The sequence below is a fragment of the Schistocerca piceifrons genome, chromosome 3 (assembly GCF_021461385.2).
Source record: "Schistocerca piceifrons isolate TAMUIC-IGC-003096 chromosome 3, iqSchPice1.1, whole genome shotgun sequence".
Taxonomy (NCBI): Eukaryota; Metazoa; Arthropoda; class Insecta; order Orthoptera; family Acrididae; genus Schistocerca; species Schistocerca piceifrons.
In genome coordinates this window covers 86,423,028-86,445,527 of record NC_060140.1, presented here as the reverse complement: position 1 = coordinate 86,445,527, position 22,500 = coordinate 86,423,028, and the positions used below count along the sequence as shown (strand labels likewise).

General features: G+C 44.0%; 1 protein-coding gene across 1 annotated transcript in view; it reads left to right on the top strand.

Moving 5' to 3' along the window:
* LOC124789611 (UDP-glucosyltransferase 2-like) overlaps window positions 1-22,500 on the top strand; it is a 93,197-nt gene that overhangs the window by 20,165 nt on the left and 50,532 nt on the right. Inside the window, exon 2 of the mRNA XM_047257026.1 lies at window positions 20,706-20,916. Within this exon, the coding sequence (XP_047112982.1) occupies window positions 20,725-20,916 (192 nt within the window). The 5' untranslated portion in view covers window positions 20,706-20,724. The remainder of the gene's footprint in view (window positions 1-20,705; window positions 20,917-22,500) is intronic.

Genomic DNA, 22,500 nt, shown 5'->3' with positions numbered 1-22,500 from the left:
TGTGGTCATCAGTCCCCTAGAACTTAGAACTACTTAAACCTAACTAACCTAAGGACGTCACACACATCCATGCCCGAGGCAGGATTCGAACCTGTGACCGTAGCAGTCGCGCGGTTCCGGACTGCGCGCCTAGAACCGCTAGACCACCGCGGCCGGCAAATTATTATGAACAGACAGATGGCGTTGCCATGGGATTCCCGCTTTCACCGGTTGTAGCCAACTTTTTTTTGAGAATTTCGAGGAGAAGGCACTAGAACAAGCCAAACAAAAACCAACTTGTTTCTTCCGCTACGTGGATGACACGTTCGTTGTTTGGCCACATGGACGGGAGAGCTTACACGAATTTTTCGAACACCTCAACTCGCTGCACCCCAACACACAGTTCACGAGCAGGATGGTGCCCTACCGTTTCTTGACGTCCTGGTGAAACGGAAACCTGACGGCAAACTGTGACACAGTGTATACAGAAAACCTAGAAAACCTACACACACCGATTTGTACCTAATTGCCTTCAGTTGCCACCACAACTCCCAGCGTGAAGGCGCTTGGCGCACACTTGTTCACAGGGCACGATCGATCTGCGAGAGCCTCCCAGCAGAACAGAAGCACCTCGAGACAACATTTCGGAAAAATGGGTACAACCAGAAGCAAATAAGACATGCACTCAGACAGACTGCGCCAAGACAACAAGAAGAAGAAACAGAAGAACACAAGTCATTGGCGTGCATTCCGTTTGTCGGAAACACCTCAAGAAAAATCGGTAGAATCCTGGGGAAACACAATGTGAAATGTGTATTCCGACTCCCTGCAAAAACCTTGACTCTACTGGGTTCAGTGAAAGATGACCTAGGCCTTCGAAAACCAGGCGTTTATCAAATTCCCTGTCAGTGCGGTAAATCATACATTGGGGAGACAGTCCGCACTGTAGAAGAGAGGTGCCGCGAACACAAGCGCCAACCCGAATTACGCCAGGCCACTAAATCAGCCGTGGCTGACCATTGCATAAAGACTGGCCATACTATGGACTATGAAAAAACAAAAATACTCTGTCAATCCTCCCACTTCTGGGACTGCGTTACCAAAGAGGCCATCGAAATCCGACTACAGGACGATCTAATTAATAAAGACAGCGGCCTTCAACTTGGTCAGGCTTGGAACCCTGCACTCAGCCTGGGGAGAAAGATACGGTCCTAGAGATCGAGGACCGCCCCGACGGCGGTAGCTGGGAGACTGCAGACCCCAGTTCAGACCCAGGCGCCGCTTCCCCCCCCCCCGCCCCCCCCCCGCCCCCCACCGCCAGTAACCGCGCCGGCCACACCAAAGACACCAGGAGAGGAACGGTGGAGGGGGTAATGGCTAGTATATATAAGGTGCCGAGAGGAACGGCACAGCATTCGTCAGGAACCACCTGAAGATGGCAGCGTGTACGTCTGCCGAAATATCGTGGAGAAATTACGACGCTACCGTGTCAGGTAACCCGAGTACTGTTCGAATTGGAAATACGCCGGGAAAACTTCAGATCGCAATTGCAAACATTTTGCCATCAAGGCCCTAACCGTCTTGTTTCACAGTAGGATAAATCCATTAACTAAAAGTTATGGCGATTACATTTCGAGTGATTACTTACTTCATCTGTCTAGTTTTCATTTGACGGCTCTTATATCACTGCAGGCATCAGAAACTATCTGAGATAACGGTACCGTTGCTATTGAAATACGAAACAATCACTAACACAATGTCTTCAGTTGTCTAGAGTGTGATTGGCAACCCTTCTCCAAGTTTTTTGTCGTCTGTAGTTAGTGTCGAACTTTTAAATTTATTCCGCGGTTGTAATGAGAAGCTCGCGAAAAGCGTCAACAGACGTATGTCAATGTACTGAAACATTCCAGAAAGGAGTGGAGATCTATTTCTGTGATAAGGGCGCTACTTCCTAGCATTTCACGCTTGCGTACAATTTCTGCAAACTTTTTTGTTTGTTTACTGGCTCATAATTTTCGTGTGTATATGTATTGTAGTGTGAACGTTCTTTTAACTGAATAACGGAAGTGGTGTGCTTACGTAAATGCTATCTGATGAAAAGAGTTGCAAAATCCATGCGAAATTAAGTAACTGCATTCCAAGTAAATTTTACTAGAAATAATTAGAAAAACTATAACTGTAAACTAAAGAAGCTATCCTGTGAAACTTGTATTGCGCAGTGCAGAGAAAAGTGCTACAATACGTGACGTAACAGTAAGATTCTTGCAATTTTAACACACTAAACTAACAGACCAAAAATCATGCATAAAATTACAAACTTAACTTTGAAAGAATAAATGCTAATATTGCTTTTGTTAAAATGCTCTGCAAATTTACGTACACAGAATGACCAAGCAAAATTCCAAGCGTTAAATGATACACACGCCGAGATGTAACACTGCACTTTAAGAGTAAGAATGTTTGATAAAGAAATGAGGTCTGAATTAAACTTTAACTTTACTGACCCTGATGATAATGTGCAGTGCAATGAGTGACTGTAAAGACTCTTACTGTGTCCTAACAGCGATGTTAAATTGGCGCTAACAAACTTTCGTAACTTTCCTTGTGGCAACGGAAAGTCGCTACTGCTCTAAAGTAATATATGTTAGAAATCAGCTAAATAAAACCTTGTCCAAGTGCAACGCAAGCAAAAGCAGCTGTGCTAAGCCCATCATACTTCAAACTTTAAGTAACGGTGTTCCAATGAGTGCAATGCGGTGACACTCGATTACAAAATAAGGGGGAAAGGGGACGGTGAAAGAAACGGAACCTACTGAATGATATAAAAGAGACTAGCATTTAGAAACTGCATGTTAAAACTGACATTTAACGATTACAACAAACTTTACAAAATTCACTTTTGACAAAAATTATAGCTCATATAGCTCTACCACGTAACTCGTTAATGAAATGACTGAGTGCAATCCACGTAAGTAGATAATCTTGTTTAGTCTCATCTCGACACTCAGACTAACCGACCCGTATCAGTAAACAAAAATCGTACCGAAAATTTGCAAATTCTCAAGCTCAACATAAATTACACGCGAGCAAGCAGTGCAGCGGCAACAATAGCTAAATGTTTTCACATTTCCATAATCAACCTTTACAAAGCGTTTGCGTCTCTGTGCACATCCCTCTCAGCTTTGTGACCAACACATACTCTACGATACTACGCTGGCAACGGCAATAATACAGACAACTAAAAATCACATTGCTTGTGCTCAGAACCTTTGTGGCATACTATATCGACTGTTAAAGACTTTTTCCTGAAAAATATCGAGTGTATAACTCTGAAGTATCACTCATTACCTTACAATTCTGGCCCCCAAAATCTTTTTTTCCTACATCATTTTGCCTTGTTCTTCAGAAACAATGAGCTCTCCATGGAAAATAGTGGTGCCTTCGAACGAAAATCATCAGGTTATATCGCCAACAGTCTTCATAAGAAATCACCAAAAAGTTGTGTCAGTATCATGAGTTAAGAAGTCTCGTTACCTTATATAAAGATAAAAGCAAATTTTGGGATATCACCATCGTACAAATACTCCATCGACCGTCTGCAAGAAGCTAGGTGAGCAGTGAGTGCAGGCAACTTGGCAAAAGCTGTAATTAGATCTCAGCATGTCAATCTCGTTCCTTTAACATCAACAATTAGCTAACGGATGGCTTCGTGCTCCGATATGACCTCTCCAGCCCAGCTAGGAAGCCGGAAGCTAATTAAGCAGAACGCTCATCCTTGTAAGAGATCGCCCGTTCAGATACTGGTAGGATTTCCACATTGAAAAAAGTAACTTTGTTGATCATAAAGGATTATTGGCTGCAAACTTATACACATACCGCCACACTGGACACAGGACTTGCTCTCTCCACCCGCAGATCTCAAACTGCTTTTTGGAACTGTTTACGTCCAGGCCTTTGACTGTTCACAGCCAGGAGCAGAACACAGGCAGTTTCTGTTGTGTTGGCAGAAGAGCCAACACCGTGTTACCAGAGGAGGCCGAAATGCACGCGTTTTAGCTCACGCAGGCTGGCGTGAGGAGGGAAGAACTATACTGACGTGAGGTCTGGAACATGACAAGGAATGAGAATTCAGAAAGCGGACGTAATTAGTTTGATACTTAACTTTAATCCATTAATGATGAACGTCGCTCTTGACGGTACATGATTCACAATATTATCCGTTCAGAAGACATATAGTAACTGAATATGGCGCCTTGCTAGGTCGTAGCAAATGACGTAGCTGAAGGCTATGCTAAACTGTCGTCTCTGCAAATGAGAGCGTATGTAGACAGTGAACCATCGCTAGCAAAGGTGGCTGTACAACTGGGGCGAGTGCTAGGGAGTCTCTAGACTAGACCTGCCGTGTGGCGGTGCTCGGTCTGCAATCACTGATAGTGGCGACACGCGGGTCCGACGTATACTAACGGACCGCGGTCGATTTAAATGCTACCACCTAGCAAGTGTGGTGTCTGGCGGTGACACCACAGTTTCATTGACCGTTTCCTGTTCACGTTGATAGCACTCCTTTGCAAAGTGCTGCGTCCTGCCAGAGCTTTTCAGAAATTTATTTTCAACAGTTTCTGGGAAACAGCTGCCATAATGAGGCAGCCACTGTGTCTTTAGCAAATCTAGCAGCTCGCTATACGATCCATTGTGAAGGATTATGGAAAGACTGACGTATCATCTCCAGGTTAGACGAAAGCCTCATCCCCACACAATGGAACTGAATCTCAATCCATAATAGCCAGGCAGACGAGCTACCAGGCACCAGGAATAATATACAGTTTGTGTAAAAAAAGTGTCACACATGCCTACAGGAGGGATTATTGATCGAAACTAGAAGAAAATCATATACAAGGTGATTTAGCTGCCCCTGCCTATGGGTTATATGCAGCCTCTAACACTTTCAAAAACCGCACACCAGATTTCCATATTCTCTTGCTCATTATGCACATACTATTAGTGGTACAGAAGAAATGAACAGGATCCTTTTTTGTATAGAATTTGTTTTGTATAGAATTTAATTTTGTGCTGGAATACGTTTTTGCTATAGACCATGGTTTTCGAGTTGTTCAAAAAAACGCGTTTGAAGGTCAGTTTTGTACGTCTTTCTTGAATAACTCGAAAACTGCAGCTCTGTCGGAAATGTACCCCAACACAAAATTTAACTACATTAAATTTCCTACAAAAAGGTCCTACTCATTTTTTCTGTAGGACTAATAGTCTGCATGTAGCGAACGAGAGAATATAGAAACCTTGCGTGTGATATTTGAAAACGTTGCAGGTTGCATAAAACCCAGCGATATGGGCATCTGAATCACCGTGTATATGTCTCGAGTCAACGCTCAACATTAATCGTACAGGGATCGATTAGGTGCCGTTAGAAAGGTTTTTAAACTGGCTTCTGACATTGCAAACCGACTGTGCACTAAAACGTATTATTTGAAGAAAATTTTAACATATAAGAAAGAACTATCAAAGGCAGAAGAGCGTCACGGATGCCCAGATTCATACTTGTATTTTACGAAGCTAGTGACAAGTAAGGGACTCCCTTTTCATATTTTGTTACAAGTACAAGTTACATTTTAAAGTACTTATTAACTGAGTACTTTGCACACAGCATTGTTATAGGTGATAATCGTGACTACGGCGGTAGTCCATTATCTCTACCCGTCGTACAAGCTGACTTTTGTGAACGTATATACCTTCCGAAACAGCAAACGTATTTTTCTTTGTCGCCTTGAATTGTAACTTACCTATTGCTAATACAGCCTTACTGTAACGGAAAATGTTTGTTGATTTAAAGTTACAAATTATGTACCTCTACTGACAGTTCCTGATCTCTGCCCGTCGTACAAACTGGGACAAACATTCCGAATGAAAAACATATTTTTGCATACAAGGATGTGTCATAAAATCGTGATTATTATTTCGCGTGCTTCGGTTCAGTTTTAAAGATGTTTTCTCTTCATTCACACAACTACCCTTATCCCAACGACTATACTTCTTCCAGACACTGTCCTTATTTAAAACTATAAAAGTGCGAAAGCTTCGCATGGGTCTCCCGTCTTCCAATAATAATCTGTTGAGAAACCAGTACCTGTCGAGAGACGGAGCAGTCTGTCTTTCCCATTTGCCTGTTACGTGGAAGCAGAGTAGGGCAGTGCTGCATGCGGTTACCACGCATTCTGACAAGGCCTCTTTTCGCATTGAATAACGCGTCCTTTGAGATAGACTTGGCTGCTTGCTGACTGCGCCACATGCATTCGTCACAAGCTCCTGTAACATCCGCGAATCGTCCATGGGTTGGGCATTAACCTCTACCTTTAAATGTCCCTATAGGCAAAATATCAATATATTCAGGTTTAGTGACTGGGAAGGCCAGCCTACTGAACCTCGCCCACAAAATAATAATAATAACAAAAGGTTCAAATGGCTCTAAGCATTATGAGACTTAACGTCTGAGGTCATCAGTCCCCAGACTACTTAAACCTAACTAACCAAAGAACATCACACACATCCACGCCAGAGGCAGGATTCGAACCTGCGACCGTTGCAGCAGCGCGGTTCCGGACTGAAGCGCCTAGAACCGCTCAGTCACACCGGCCGGCGCCCACGAGAAGTTGCAGTGAGGTGCTATGACCCGATCTGTAGAAAATGGGATAGTGGCCCATCCTGCATACACCATAGTAGTTTAGTAGTTAGAAGAAACTTCAGGCTTGGAGCTAGCCAGTCATCGTAAACTACACTCCACGATATTTCAATTGAGACCTCGCAGTCATCCTCGTGCGAGCCATCGAAAACAGATGATGACGTTCTCCGGCCGGCCGCAGTGGCCGAGCGGTTCTAGGCGCTACAGTCTGGACCCGCGCGCCCGCTACGGTCACAGGTTCGAATCCTGCCTCGGGCATGGATGTGTGTGACGTCCTTAGGTTAGTTAGGTTTAAGTAGTTCTTAGTTCTAAGGGACTGATGACCTCAGCAGTTAAGTCCCATAGTGTTCAGAACCGTTTGAACCATTTGACGTTCTCCGTTCCACAATACACACAGCGAATCACCTAGAACTTTCGCCGTACATATTGCGAAATAGAACGTGCTTTGATGTCTGGTTTCAAGGAATTTATTGCTAGTCAGGAGCTCGTATTTTTAGCCAATCAACAGATGCAATAATACTTATAAAGTGTATCTTTTGCACAAACATACAGTTTTTAAATGGAGCAATGCCTACTGACATTAAATACTAAATGTAGGGTACATTAGAATGTCAGTGGCATTTGTTGCAAGATTCTGCTGAAAGTCGTTTACAATATACCGTATTTTGAAAAGTTCCCACACCAACACTTGTGCAGTACGTGTGGTAGTACACATTAAAGAACAACACCAATGCATGCACTGGTTGTGTGGATTCTGACCAGTAACGAGACAGTTGACCATCACGGCTTGCGTTCAAAATGACCACCGCCAGCGGCAGTATATGCTTCCAGTCTGGTATGAAACGACTGCTGCACGCATGCTAGCATTTCAGCGGAGGTGTCTTTGCAGGCTGCAATAATACGTCGTTGCATATAATAGGGTGTAGTTCGTAAGTCCTTGTAAACATCGTCTTCCAGTTTTTCCCAGAGAAAGAGGTCTATAGGCTTCAAATCCAGAGAACGGGCTGGCTGAGGTTCAGGTCCTCTGCATCCAAACCAACGATTTGGAAACAATTCGTAAAGACATGCTGTAGTACTTCGTGCACTTTGAGCTGGACACAGGTTCCACCTAGTTCTAGCCTCCATGGAAAATCGTCTGTTAGGAGGCTGGGATCCTTGCGCCCATTCAGTGTTCCATCTACGAAATGTGGGCCTATGAGTCACCACACGTTTACACTCCATGAGCGTTGCTGTTACACCTGACGAAGCCAATAGGGTTTGACAACAGACGAATAGTGCATATTTCGGCGACTTCCCTGGCCATGATTGGTAAATGTGGCCTCATCACTAAACAAGATACACGATACTTCTGGAGTATCCTGTCTTAATTTCCATGTACAAAAATTAACGCGATTTCCATAATAATTTGCATGCAGCTGTTTGTCGAGAGAGACGTGGTAGGGATGGAATCTACAAGGTGTTACAAAAAGGTACGGCCAAACTTTCAGGAAACATTCCTCGCACACAAAGAAAGAAAATATGTTATGTGGATATGTGTCCGGAAACGCTTACTTTCCATGTTAGAGCTCATTTTATTACTTCTCTTCAAATCATATTAATCATGGAATGGAAACACACAGCAACAGAACGTACCAGCGTGACTTCAAACACTTTGTTACAGGAAATGTTCAAAATGTCCTCCGTTAGCGAGGATACATGCATCCACCCTCCGTCGCATGGAATCCCTGATGCGCTGATGCAGCCCTGGAGAATGGCGTATTGTATCACAGCCGTCCACAATACGAGCACAAAGAGTCTCTACATTTGGTACCGGGGTTGCGTAGACAAAGCTTTCAAATACCCCCATAAATGATAGTCCAAAGGGTTGAGGTCAGGAGAGCGTGGAGGCCATGGAATTGGTCCGCCTCTACCAATCCATCGGTCACCGAATCTGTTGTTGAGAAGCGTACGAAAACTTTGACTGAAATGTGCAGGAGCTCCATCGTGCATGAACCACATGTTGCGTCGTACTTGTAAAGGCACATGTTCTAGCAGCACAGGTAGAGTATCCCGTATGAAATCATGATAACGTGCTCCATTGGGCGTAGGTGGAAGAACATGGGGCCCAATCAAGACATCACCAACAATGCCTGCCCAATCGTTCACAGAAAATCTGTGTTGATGACGTGATTGCACAATTGCGTGCGAATTCTCGTCAGCCCACACATGTTGATTGTGAAAATTTACAATTTGATCACGTTGGAATGAAGCCTCATCCGTAAAGAGAACATTTGCACTGAAATGAGGATTGACACATTGTTGGATGAACCATTCGCAGAAGTGTACCCAATCAGCTGCTGATAGTGCCTGCACACGCTGTACACGGTACGGAAACAACTGGTTCTCCCGTAGCACACTCTATACAGTGAAGTGGTCAACGTTACCTTGTACAGCAGCAACTTCTCTGACGCTGACATTAGGGTTATCGTCAACTGCACGAAGAATTGCCTCGTCCATTGCAGGTGTCCTCGTCGTTCTAAGTCTTCCCCAATCGCGAGTCATAGGCTGGAATGTTCCGTGCTCCCCAAGACGCCGATCAGTTGCTTCCAACCTCTTCCTGTCGCGACACCTTCGATCTGGAAATCTGTCTAGATACAAACGTACCACGCCACGGCTATTAACCCGTGCTAATCATACATCAAATGGGCTTCTGTCAACTCCACATTTGTAAACATTGCACTGACTGCAAACCCACGTTCGTGATGAACACTAAGCTGTTGATGCTACGTACTGATGTGCTTGATGCTAGTACTGTAGAGCAATGAGTCGCATGTCAGCACAAGCACCGAAGTCAACATTACCTTCCTTCAATTGGGCCAACTGGCGGTGAATCGAGGAAGTACAGCACAGACTGATGAAACTAAAATGAGCTCTAACATGGAAATTAAGCGTTTCCGGACACATGTCCACATAACATCTTTTCTTTATTTGTGTGTGAGGAATGTTTCCTGAAAGTTTGGCCGTACCTTTTTGTTACACCCTGTACATCGATGGAGAATACATAGGACACTTGCCTGACTCATGCCACTTCCTCGTGCGACTGCGCAGGAGCCAACTTGCGAATCAACTGCTGTAGCATCAAGATCATTAATTCTGCCTGTTCTGTCGTCTCTTTCTATTACTCTGAGAAGGTGCTACACTTCCACATTCACGTAACGGTTGAAGAGGTTGATGAATAACTGCCGAGATGGTTGATGTCTACTGGAATTTCTTGTCGCACACACCGTACAAAAGCGAGCTGCGTTCTTCGTACACTCTCCATACATCATGACGTGTCGGCTCTATCTGCATTGATAAATCCGATCGTCCACTCACGACCTGCAGATTGGGCTCACACACTGTTTAGTAAGTCGCAGCGCACTCAAGAAACACACAGTCACAGAAGCAAACATGACAACAACGTATCTAGCAACTACGCGGGTTGAATGACACAAAAATGGTTCAAATGGCTCTGAGCACTATGGGACTTAACATCTGTGGTCATCAGTCCCCTAGAACTTACAACTACTTAAACCTAACCAACGTAAGGACATCACACACATCCAAGCCCGAGGCAGGATTCGAACCTGCGACCGTAGCGGTTCCAGACTGAAGCGCCTAGAACCTCACCGCCACAGCGGCCGGCTTCAATGACACAAACAAGTGTCGGTGTGGAAACTTTTCAATAAAAAGAAGAACACGACAAAGGTAATATTGTTAAAAAGACGAAGAGTTAAAGAACAGTGGTTGACATTTGCTCTAGTGCCAATATTCTAGGCAATGACATAAATATTAAACACCGTTGATATTGCACCGGGTAATATAAACAACATAAAACAAATCGCTAAAGGAGCCAGAAATGAAAGGAAATATAGTTCTGCACATAATCAGCGCCCTCTGTTAGCGCTAACTCTAGAATTCCGCACAGGCGGGAAGTGGTTGGAGGAACGTGACCGGCAGAGGGCCCTACGTATCCTGTGGTACTTCGCTACAAGCAAAGAATGAGTTGACTATGCCACTACGACTGCAGTGCATTAGGACTTTGTTTTTATGAGAAAGGTATGCCTCTTCACATTTAAAGCGCACAAACGTAAATTTTGTCAGTACTACTTTTCAATATGCTCTATGTATTGTTCTTAAGCTGTATACAGTTTGCGAGTGTATTTATATTTTGCCGGCCGGAGTGGCCTAGCGGTTGTAGGCGCTACAGTTTGGAACCGCGCGACCGCTACGGTCGCAGGTTCGAATCCTGCCTCGGGCATGGATGTGTGTGATGTCCTTACGTTAGTTAGGTTTAAGTAGTTCTAAGTTCTAGGGGACTGATGACCAAAGAACTTAAGTCCCATAGTGCTCAGAGCCATTCGAACCATTTTTTGTATTTATATTTTCCCATTTTTGCTGCAGATCTGATGATGGTCATTAAAGACCGAAACCGGTAATCTGTTAAACAGAAAAGATTGTGACGATAGACGTAAATTATAGGAAACTTGGTGAAGCGTTCTTCCACAGTGTGTCTGATCTAGGCCGCATAAGCCAGACCAAGCTAGCAAAGCAGTTTGTGAATTGCAAACCGCAATAACAAATTGACCTGCACTTATTCCAGCAGGTTGGCAATATTGGATGGTGCACGGAAAATTACTTTCACCTGAAAACTGCGGAGGATTCTTGCAATTTTTAGCTAAATTCAATGATGGAAAAATTTGCAACACCAAATAATAATTAATGTAGAGTAATGAAAATGCGGGAATTCTGTTGTCTAGGTAACATCTTTAAGATCATAGGGTAATTAGTTGCCAGATAAGTGACTGCAAATCTGAAAGGCTGGTACATTAATAGCCGCCAGAATGTTGAATGCTAGCATGCAAACGTGCATGAAGTGAGTTGTACAGGTACCGGCTGTCAGTTTCTGGCATGGTGACCAGACATGCTGCACCTGGTCGTTTAGTACAGTAATGGATAATGCTACTTGTGGATACCGCTGGAGTTGTCATCCGATGATGTCCCATATGTGCTCCATTACAGACAGATCTGGTGATCGAGCAGGCCCTGGCAACATGTCGACACTCTGTAGAGCATGTTGGTTTACACCATCGGTATGTGGGCAAGCGTTGTTGTTGTTGTTGTTGTTGTTGTGGTCTTCAGTCCTGAGACTGGTTTGATGCAGCTCTCCATGCTACTCTATCCTGTACAAGCTTCTTCATCTCCCAGTACCTACCGCAACCTACATCCTTCTGAATCTGCTTAGTGTATTCATCTCTTGGTCTCCCTCTACGATTTTTACCCTCCACGCTGCCCTCCAATACTAAATTTGTAATCCCTTTATGTCTCAGAACATGTCCTACCAACCGGTCCCTTCTTCCGGTCAAGTTGTGCTACAAATTCCTCTTCTCCCCAATCCTATTCAATACTTCCTCATTAGTTATGTGATCTACCCATCTAATCTTCAGCATTCTTCTGTAGCACCACATTTCGAAAGCTTCTATTCTCTTCTTGTCCAAACTATTTATCGTCCACGTTTCACTTCCATACATGGCTACACTCCATACAAATACTTTCAGAAACGACTTCCTGACACTTAAATCTATACTCGATGTTAACAAACTTCTCTTCTTCAGAAACGCTTTCCTTGCCATTACCAGTCTTCATTTTATATCCTCTCTACTTCGGCCATCATCAGTTATTTTGCTCCCCAAATAGCAAAACTCCTTTACTACTTTAAGTGTCTCATTTCCTAATCTAATTCCTTCAGCATCACCCGACTTAATTCGACTACATTCCATTATCCTCGTTTTGCTTTTGTTGATGTTCATCTTATATCCTCCTTTAAAGATACTGTCCATTCCGTTAAACTGCTCTTCCAAGTCCTTTCCTGTCTCTGACAGAATTACAATGTCATCGGCGAACCTCAAAGTTTTTTTTCTTCTCCATGGGTTTTAATACCTACTCCGAATTTTTCTTTTGTTTCCTTCAATGCTTCCTCAATATACAGATTGAATAACACCGGGGAGAGGCTACAACCCTGTCTCACCCCTTTCCCAACAACTGCTTCCCTTTCATGCCCCTCGACTCTTATAACTGCCATCTGGTTTCTGTACAAATTGTAAATAGCCTTTGACTCCCTGTATTTTACCCTGCCACCTTCAGAATTTGAGAGAGCGTATTCCAGTCAACATTGTCGAAAGCTTTCTCTAAGTCTACAAACGCTAGAAACTTAGGTTTGCCTTTCCTTAATCTAGCTTCTAAGATAAGTCGTAGGGTCAGTATTGCCTCACGAGTTCCGATATTTCTACGGAATCCAAACTGATCTTCCCCGAGGTCGGCTTCTACTAGTTTTTCCATGCGTCTGTAAGGAATTTGCGTTAGTATTTTGCAGCCGTGACTTATTAAACTGATAGTTCGGTAATTTTCAGATCTGTCAACACCTGCTTTCTTTGGGATTGGAATTATTATATTCTTCTTGAAGTCTGAGGGAATTTCGCCTGTCTCATACATCTTGCTCACAAGATGGCAGAGTTTTGTCAGGACTGGCTCTGCCAAGGCTGTCAGTAGTTCTAATGGAATGTTTTCTACTCCCGGGCCCTTGTTTCGACTCAGGTCTTTCAGTGCTCTGTCAAACTCTTCACGCAGTATCACATCTCCCATTTCATCTTCATCTACCTCCTCTTCCATTTCCATAATATTATCCTCAAGAACATCGCCCCTGTATAGACCCTCTATATACTCCTTCCACCTTTCTGCTTTCCCTTCTTCGCTTAGAACTGGGTTTCCATCTGAGCTCTTGGTATTCATGCAAGTGGTTGTCTTTTCTCTGTAGGTCTCTTTAATTTTCCTGTAGGCAGTATCTATCTTACACCTAGTGAGATAAGCCTCTACATCCTTACATTTGTGCTCTAGCCGTCCCTGCTTAGCCATTTTGCACTTCCTGTCGATCTCATTTTTGAGACGTTTGTATTCCTTTTTGCCTGCTTCACTTACTGCATTTTTGTATTTTCTCCTTTCATCAATTACATTCAGTATCCCTTCTGTTACCCAAGGATGTCTACTAGCTCTCGTCTTTTTACCTACGTGATCCTCTGCTGCCTTCACTGCTTCATCCCTCAAAGCTACCCGTTCTACTTCTACTGTATTTGTTTCCCTCATTCCTGTCAATTTTTCCATTATGCTCTCCCTGAAACTTTGAACAACCTCTGGTTTATTCAGTTTATCCAGGTCCAATCTCCTTAAATTCCCACCTTTTTGCAGTTTCTTCAGTTTTAATCCACAGGGTATCCTGTTGGAAAGCACACCCTGGAATGCTGCTCATGAATGGCAGCACGACATGTCAAATCACCAGACTGATGCAAAAATTTGCAGCGGGGTGAATGGGATACTCACGGGAGTGTTCCTACTGTCATATGAAATCGCTCCCCCTCCCCCCAGACCATAACTTCAGGTGTACGCCAAGTGTGACTAGCACGCAGACAGATTTGTTGCAGGTCCTCGACTGGGCTCCTTCTAACCAACACACAGCCATCATTCGCACCGAGGCAGAACGAGCTTTCATCAGAAAACACAACTGACCTCACCCCGCAATCCAATGACCTCTTGAGTAACACTGTAAGTAGGCTGTTTAGGTTTTTATGCTGGAAACGCCACGTAGCGCTCTATATGAAAATCACTGACTGTGCTGTGTGAAGGCTGTGGTCGGTTTGCATTGTTGGAGCATATGCTACTGTAGTGTTGGGCAGTTGGCTGTTAACAGCGCGTAGCGTTGCGCAGTTGCAGGTGAGCCGCCAGCAGTGGTGGATGTGGGGAGAGAGATGGCGGAGTTTTGAGAGCGGATGTTCTGGATGTGTGTCCATCAGAAACATTAAATTTGCAAGACTAGATGTCATGAACTGATGTATATATTATGACTTTTGAACACTATTAAGGTAAATACATTGTTTGTTCTCTATCAAAATCTTTCATTTGCTAACTATGCCTATCAGTAGTTAGTGCCTTCAGTAGTTAGAATCTTTTATTTAGCTGGCAGTAGTGACGCTCGCTGTATTGCAGTAGTTTGAGTAACGAAGATTTTTGTGAGGTAACTGATTCATGAAAGGTATAGGTTATTGTTAGTCAGGGCCATTGTAGGGATTTTTGAAAATCAGATTGCGCTGTGCTAAAAATATTGTGTTTCAGTTTAGTGTTGATCAGAATAAGAGAGTAATGTCTGAGTACGTTCAGTTTTGCTCAGCTGTTTGAAAAGCAAATAATGTAAGACGTCTATCAGCACAGCCATTCATAAATTTTTCTAAGGCGACGTTTCAACACCACTGAAGTCGCAAATGGCGGTGGCTTGGGGTCGGTGGAATACACGCTACAGGACATCTAGCCCAGAGCTGTTCTTGGAGTAACCTATCTGTAACAGTTCGTTGTGTCACAGCGGTGCCTACTGCTCAAGTTGTTGCTGCAGATGCAGTAGGATGCACCAGAGCCGTAGACCGAACATGATGGTCTTTCCTCTCGGTAGTGCCACGTGGCCGTCCGTAGCCTGGTCTTCTTGCAACCGTTCAGCCTCATGACCACCTGAGCTTTTCGTAGCCCTACTAAACGACTTTGTTCAAACTCAGTGGGGTGTTTATAAGGGTATTTTGTCGCCTTAAAGGCATCCTTGACTAACATAAACCGACTACGTCCAATGTCAAAGGTAACTAATGCTTATGACGGCTAAAGCGTGTATTTACTAGGGTCACTCCAAAAGAAATGCACACTATTTTTTTTAATCCATCTTTTATTCTACATGTTTGAAAGTTTTGCAGTGTGTACATACATCCTTTAGGAACAATATTTTCATTTCTCCACATAATTTCCATCCCTCTCAACTGCCTTACGCCGTCTTGGAACCAGCGCCTGCATACCCGCACAGTAAAATTCTGGACCAACCTGTTGGAGCCACTGTTTGCCACCGTGCACAAGGGAATCATCATCTTCAAACCTTGTTCCACGAAGAGAGTCTTTCAGTTTCCCAAAGAGATGATAGGCACATGGAGCCAGGTTAGGACAGTAAGGCGGGTGTTTCAGTGTTGTACATCCGAGTTTTGTGATCGCTTCCGTGGTTTTTTGACTGACATGTGGCCGTGCATTGTCGTGCAACAGCAAAACATCCTGCTTTTGCCGATGTGGTCAAACACGACTCAGTTGAGCTTGAAGTTTCTTCAGTGTCATCACATATGCATCAGAATTTATGGTGGTTCCATCTGGCATGATGTCCACAAGCAAGAGTCCTTCGGAATCGAAAAACACCGTAGCCATAACTTTTCCAGCAGAACGTGTGGTTCTGATTTTTTTTCTTGGGTGAATTTGCATGATGCCAATCCATTGATTGCCTCTTCGTCTCTGCTGCAAAATGATGGAGCCATGTTTCATCACTTGTCACACTTCTTCCAAGAAATTAATCTCCACCATTCACGTACTGTTCCAAAAGTTCGCTGTATACCTTTTTTTTTTTTTTTTTTCTTTGTGAGCCACTGTCAACATCCTGGGAACCCACTTGGAACAAACCTTTTTTTAACGCCAACACTTTCAGTATTCTGCAAACACTTCCTTCCCCTATCCCTACGTAGCGTGACAATTCGTTCACTGTGATGCTTCTGTCAACACTCACGAATTCGTTAACTCTCTGCACATTGTCTGGATTGTGTGCAATACGAGGCCTGCCACTGCGAGGACAATCCTCAATATTGCCGTGCCCGCTTTCATCACGTAACCTGCTTGCCCACCGACTATCTGTACTGCGATCGACAGCAGCATCTCCATACACCGTTTTCAAACTCTTGTAGATGTTTCCCACTGCCCCGTTTTCACAGCACAGGAATTCTATGACAGCACGTTGCTTCTGACGAATGTCAAGTGTAGCAGCCATCTTGAAGACATGATGTGACGGCGCCACTCACGGGAACAGGTTGAACTAAGTTTGAAAACAAGCGGCAACGATGTATCTACACACTGTAAAACTTTCACACATGTAGAATGAAAACTGTATTTTTACAAAAATAGTGTGCACATCTTTTGGAGTGACCTTCGTAAATCAAACATGATTTTCATCGTCATAGTGGCACTACTAGCGCCGCTGTTATCCGACTGGCGCGAAATTTGAGTACACATCATCTTTCAGATGTAGAAACACGCTTACCGACTTTCATTTATGTCACACAAATCCTTCTTGATACTGCAATTTTTTTTCCATCAGTGTATTTCCGATAAAGGAAAGGAAACCGTGAGATTCTGCCGACGTGCTCTCCTCTTCATCCGCTTGCTGGTGCATGATTTCAAGTGACACTGCCCTGTTAATCTGTTGGGCAGAGTATCCATTTTCCTTAAACACTGTCTCCAGGTGAGCGTGCTCTTTAGGCGAACTATCTGAGAGTCAGACTATGCGAGTTCTGTTTTTTATCGATTGGTGTGACAGGTCAGTGATTGTAAACACAAGTCATTATATACAGGCTTACGATAAACTCAGTGCCCCAGAGAGCTGCATCATTCTTCCGGCTAACCAAACCGTCTTTATATAATCCCATAGTGAACTCGATATTTTTAAGAATGGAGTTGAAGTGATATAAAAGCTCCATTAGTTTATTTTCTTCATGAGGCCACCTATGAAAGTATCGTCCACATCTCCAAAATACGGTTGGTGTTACGGGGTGGACCAAGGTAGAAAATTTTTTTGAGTAGTTTTTTATTAGCTTAAAATGTTCTTCAGAGAGCTCATTTTTAAGATTCACTCATATTTAGTCTGCCATAAATGGTAAAATATGTCAAAACCCCAGTTTAGTGCATGGGGGTCTGCTGCATCCGAAGCCTCGAATGCAACGAATGTAATAACGCAGTAGTTACCGACAGAATAGCAGTCCTGTTAGTTTCGGATAGTGTCGCAGGCGGCATTAGTATCAACTAAAATAGTATTCTCAACAAGATTTCACTTCCTGACACGATTCGTTTGTGGTAAAAAGCCTGAAGCCACGTACTTGTATCGCGTCTGCTCAACTTGTCATTTCCATTTTTTTTATGCGAAGTAAAACATGAGTACTTGAAAATAACAAACATACTTACATTCATGGGAAAGGTCCGAAAAGTAGTCTTACTCGTGCGAAAAACGCTTCCATTAGTAAGCGGAAGCCAGTTAATCAATATATACTTTCGTGAAAATGACAGGCCAACTATATGGTGCTGACATTGCCGATTAAAGGTTTGTTCATTTACAATATTAAAAAACACAGGCTGAAACTTTAAACGCTTATTTTTCCAAAACAACATTTTTGAAGTTCATACACATGCAATTACATTATACTGTTTTGTAACTTCTGAGTCGGCGTTTTTCTAGTACGTAGGATTTTTGCGATACACATCAATTTCGATTTTTCGTGCACGTTTTTAATGACTTTTTGTCGAAAAAATTGTCTTCTATTTCGGAGTGCCGCCATTTTGTTAGCAACCATTTTATGAAATATCCCTACAGAATACGTTATACAACATCGTCAACTTCAACGCAGTTTTTGAAATTTTGTTTTAGCTCCAAGTCCATCGATGTCGCGCAGTGTTCTCTGGGTGCAAGTTTTTTACTTAAAAAATACATGAAACAATTTTAAGGGTGTACAATAAAGATCTGAAGTCAGTTTTGTAACTGAAGAATAAAGTGAAAGAGAAGGTGAATGTGGGTGAGAGCCAGTGATAATGAGAGACAGAGTACATGACAATGACAACGAAGAGAGAGAGAGTGACAGGAGAAGATACAGCAGCAGTGGGAAGGAAGGAACGAGATATTAGCTGTATGAGAGAGGAAGAGGGGGGTCAATGACAGTGAGGGTTGACTGTGGTAGTAGGGTAGTACGAAGGTGATTTTGACTGTGAAACAGAAAACAATGAGAGAGAGACGCAAAGACATAGTGACAGTGTGTTGGGCTGAATGAGTGACTGAGAAAGGGCAGCTGGGAGCGGTTGGGGGTGAGCAACTTACAGCGGTGGATTAGGGGGTGTGATTGAGTTACAGTTAGGGGAGTTCGAAGTGAGCTGCATGGTAAGAAAAAAAACGTTAATATTTTCGAATGCCTAGATTTCTGGGAAAATTCCAGAATTTGAAACACGAACAGCTGCTGGCATGAGTTTCTTAGAAGTAGATACCTTAGGGGTTGCGAAGCAACTCAAATCGCTTGATACGGGCAAGTCTTCAGGTCCAGATTGTATACCGATTAGGTTCCTTTCAGATTACGCTGATACAATAGAACCTACTTAGCAATCATATACAACCGCTCGCTCAACGATAGATCTGTACCTACAGATTGGAAAATTGCGCAGGTCGCACCAGTGTTTAAGAAGGGTAGTAGGAGTAATCCATCGAACTACAGACCTATATCATTGACGTCGGTTTGCAGTAGGGTTTTGGAGCATATACTGTATTCAAACATTATGAATCACCTCAAAGGGAACGATCTATTGATACGTAATCAGCATTGTTTCAGAAAACATCGTTCTTGTGTAACGCAGCTAGCTCTTTATTCGCACGAAGTAATGGCCACTATCGACAGGGGATCTCAAGTTGATTCCGTATTTCTGGATTTCCGGAAAGCTTTTGACACCGTTCCTCACAAGCGACTTCTAATCAAGCTGCGGGTCTATGGGGTATCGTCTCAGTTGTGCGACTGGATTCGTGATTTCCTGTCAGGAAGGTCGCAGTTCGTAGTAATAGACGGCACATCATCGAGTAAAACTGAAGTGATATCAGGTGCTCCCCAGGGAAGCGTCCTGGGACCTCTGCTGTTCCTGATCTGTATAAATGACCTGGGTGACAATCTGAGCAGTTCTCTTAGGTTGTTCGCAGATGATGCTGCAATTTACCGTCTAGTAAGGTCATCCGAAGACCAGTATCAGTTGCAAAGCGATTTAGAAAAGATTGCTGTATGGTGTGGCAGGTGGCAGTTGACGCTAAATAACGAAAAGTGTGAGGTGATCCACATGAGTTCCAAAAGAAATCCGTTGGAATTCGATTACTCGATAAATAGTACAATTCTCAAGACTGTCAATTCAACTAAGTACCTGGGTGTTAAAATTACGAACAACTTCAATTGGAAAGACCACATAGATAATATTGTGGGGAAGGCGAGCCAAAGGTTGCGTTTCATTGGCAGGACACTTAGAAGATGCAACAAGTCCACTAAAGAGACAGCTTACACTACACTCGTTCGTCCTCTGTTAGAATATTGCTGCGCGGTGTGGGATCCTTACCAGGTGGGATTGACGGAGGACATCGAAAGGGTGCAAAAAAGGGCAGCTCGTTTTGTATTATCACGTAATAGGGGAGAGAGTGTGGCAGATATGACACGCGAGTTGGGATGGAAGTCATTAAAGCAAAGACGTTTTTCGTCGCGGCGAGATCTATTTACGAAATTTCAGTCACCAACTTTCTGTTCCGAATGCGAAAATATTTTGTTTTGCCCAACCTACATAGGTAGGAATGACCATCAAAATAAAATAAGAGAAATCAGAGCTCGAACAGCAAGGTTTAGGTGTTCGTTTTTCCCACGCGTTGTCCGGGAGTGGAATGGTAGAGAGATAGTATGATTGTGGTTCGATGAACCTTCTGCCAAGCACTTAAATGTGACTTGCAGAGTAATCATGTAGATGTAGATGTAGAATGTATTAAAGATGCTGGGGAATGTAGAATGAGGCAGCTGGTACCGCACTAAACAGAAACATATTTGCATTTTTGTGCTCCGATAGGAGCACTTTTCCGCTCGTATCTATGATCAAACTCAGCCGTACTGTGCGTCTTACGCTTCATGGACTCGACTATAATGTTGACTGTAGTACAAGATGTAATGACGTACCTGTGACATAACAAAAGGACTATTCCATTAGCCATAATGACAGGACAAAACCACTATTCCAATTCATTTAGTCGTTAGTGTATTTTGGGAACGAATTGACGTAACTTTCTCTTATTTCTTCCACGAGATTTTTGCCGATAACGCAGTACGACTGAAGTTTTCACGCTGCGCAGGTGGTACCAACTTTCCGGCATGGGGAGCGCCCGCCTGCTGCTGCTGGTGCTGCTGCCTGCCCTGCTGGCTGGGGGGTGCGCGGACGGCGCCAGGATCCTGGCCGCGGTGCCGTTCCCCAGCGTCAGCCACCAGTACCCCCTGCGGATGATCGTCCTCGAGCTGGTCAAGCGCGGCCACGAGGTCACCTTCATCACCACGGACCCCATCAAGGTACGAACTTACATTCACTTCTACACCTCGCCAGCCTCAGAGCACACACCTTTCCTTTCATATTTAAAGTTGCGTACCTCAATCGGTAGAAACGGAACCTTAGGATTACTTTCTTCCCTTTCCGTCTCTCTGTCCGACTGTTTCAAACCCTTCTCCCAGGAACGGGTAAAAGTATCACGTTGAAGTTTATGCCACATACTAGCATCTACGATCCCTTGGCGCTCTAAAAAATTGCAGTGAAAGGATACGGTCATTTACACTACTGACCATTAAAATTGCTACACCAAGAACAAATGCAGATGATAAATGGGTATCCATGGACAAATATGTTATAGTAGAACTGACATGTGACTACATTTTCACGCAATTTGGGTGCATAGGTCCTGAGAAATCAGTACCCAGAACAACCACCTCTGGCCGTAATAACGGCCTCGATACGCTTGGGCAGTGAGCCAAACAGAGCTTGGATGGCGTGTAGAGGTACAGCTGCCCATGCAGCTTCAACACGACACCACAGTTCATCAAGAGTAGTGACAAGCGTATTGTGACGAGCCAGTTGCTCGGCCACCATTGACCAGACGTTTTCAGTTGGTGAGAGATCTGGAGAATGTGCTGCCAGGGCATCAGTCGAACATTTTCTGTACACAGAAAGGCCCGTACAGGACCTGCAACATGCGGTCGTGCATTATCCCGCTGAAATTTACGGTTTCGCAGGGATCGAATGGAGCGTAGAGCTACGGGTCGTAACACATCTGAAATGTAACGTCCACTGTTCAAAGTACCGTCAATGCGAACAAGAGGTGACCGAGACGTGTAACCAATGGCACCCCATACCATCAAGCCGGGTGATACGCCAGTATGGCGATGACGAATACACGCTTCCAATGTGCGCTCACCGCGATGTCGCCAAACACGGATGCTGTAAACAGAACCTGGATTCATCCCTAAAAAATGACGTTTTGCCATTCGTGCACCCAGGTTCGTCGTCGAGTACACCATCGCAGGCGCTCCTGTCTGTGATGCAGCGTCAAGGGTAACCGCAGACATGGTCTCTAAGCTAATAGTCCATGCTGCTGCAAACGTCGGCGAACTGTTCATGCTGATGGTTGTTGCCTTGCAAACGTCCCCATCTGTTGACTCAGGGATCGAGACGTGGCTGCAAGATCCGTTACAGCCATGCGGATAATATGCCTGTCATCTCGACTGCTAGTGATACGAGGCCGTTGGGATCCAGCACTGCGTTCCGTATTACCCTTCTGAACCCACCGATTCCATATTCTGCTAACAGTCTGGATCTCGACCAACGCAAGCAGCAATTTCGCGATACGATAAACCGCAATCGCGATAGGCTACAATCCGACCTTTATCAAAGTCGGAAACGTGACGGTACGCATTTTTCCTCCTTACACGAGGCATCACAACAACGTTTCACCAGGCAACCCTGGTCAATTGCTGTTTGTGTATGAGAAATCGGTTGGAAACTTTCCTCATGTCAGCACGTTGTAGGTGTCGCCACCGGCGCCAACCTTGTGTGAATACTCTGAAAAGCTAATCATTTGCATATCACAGCATCTTCTTCCTGTC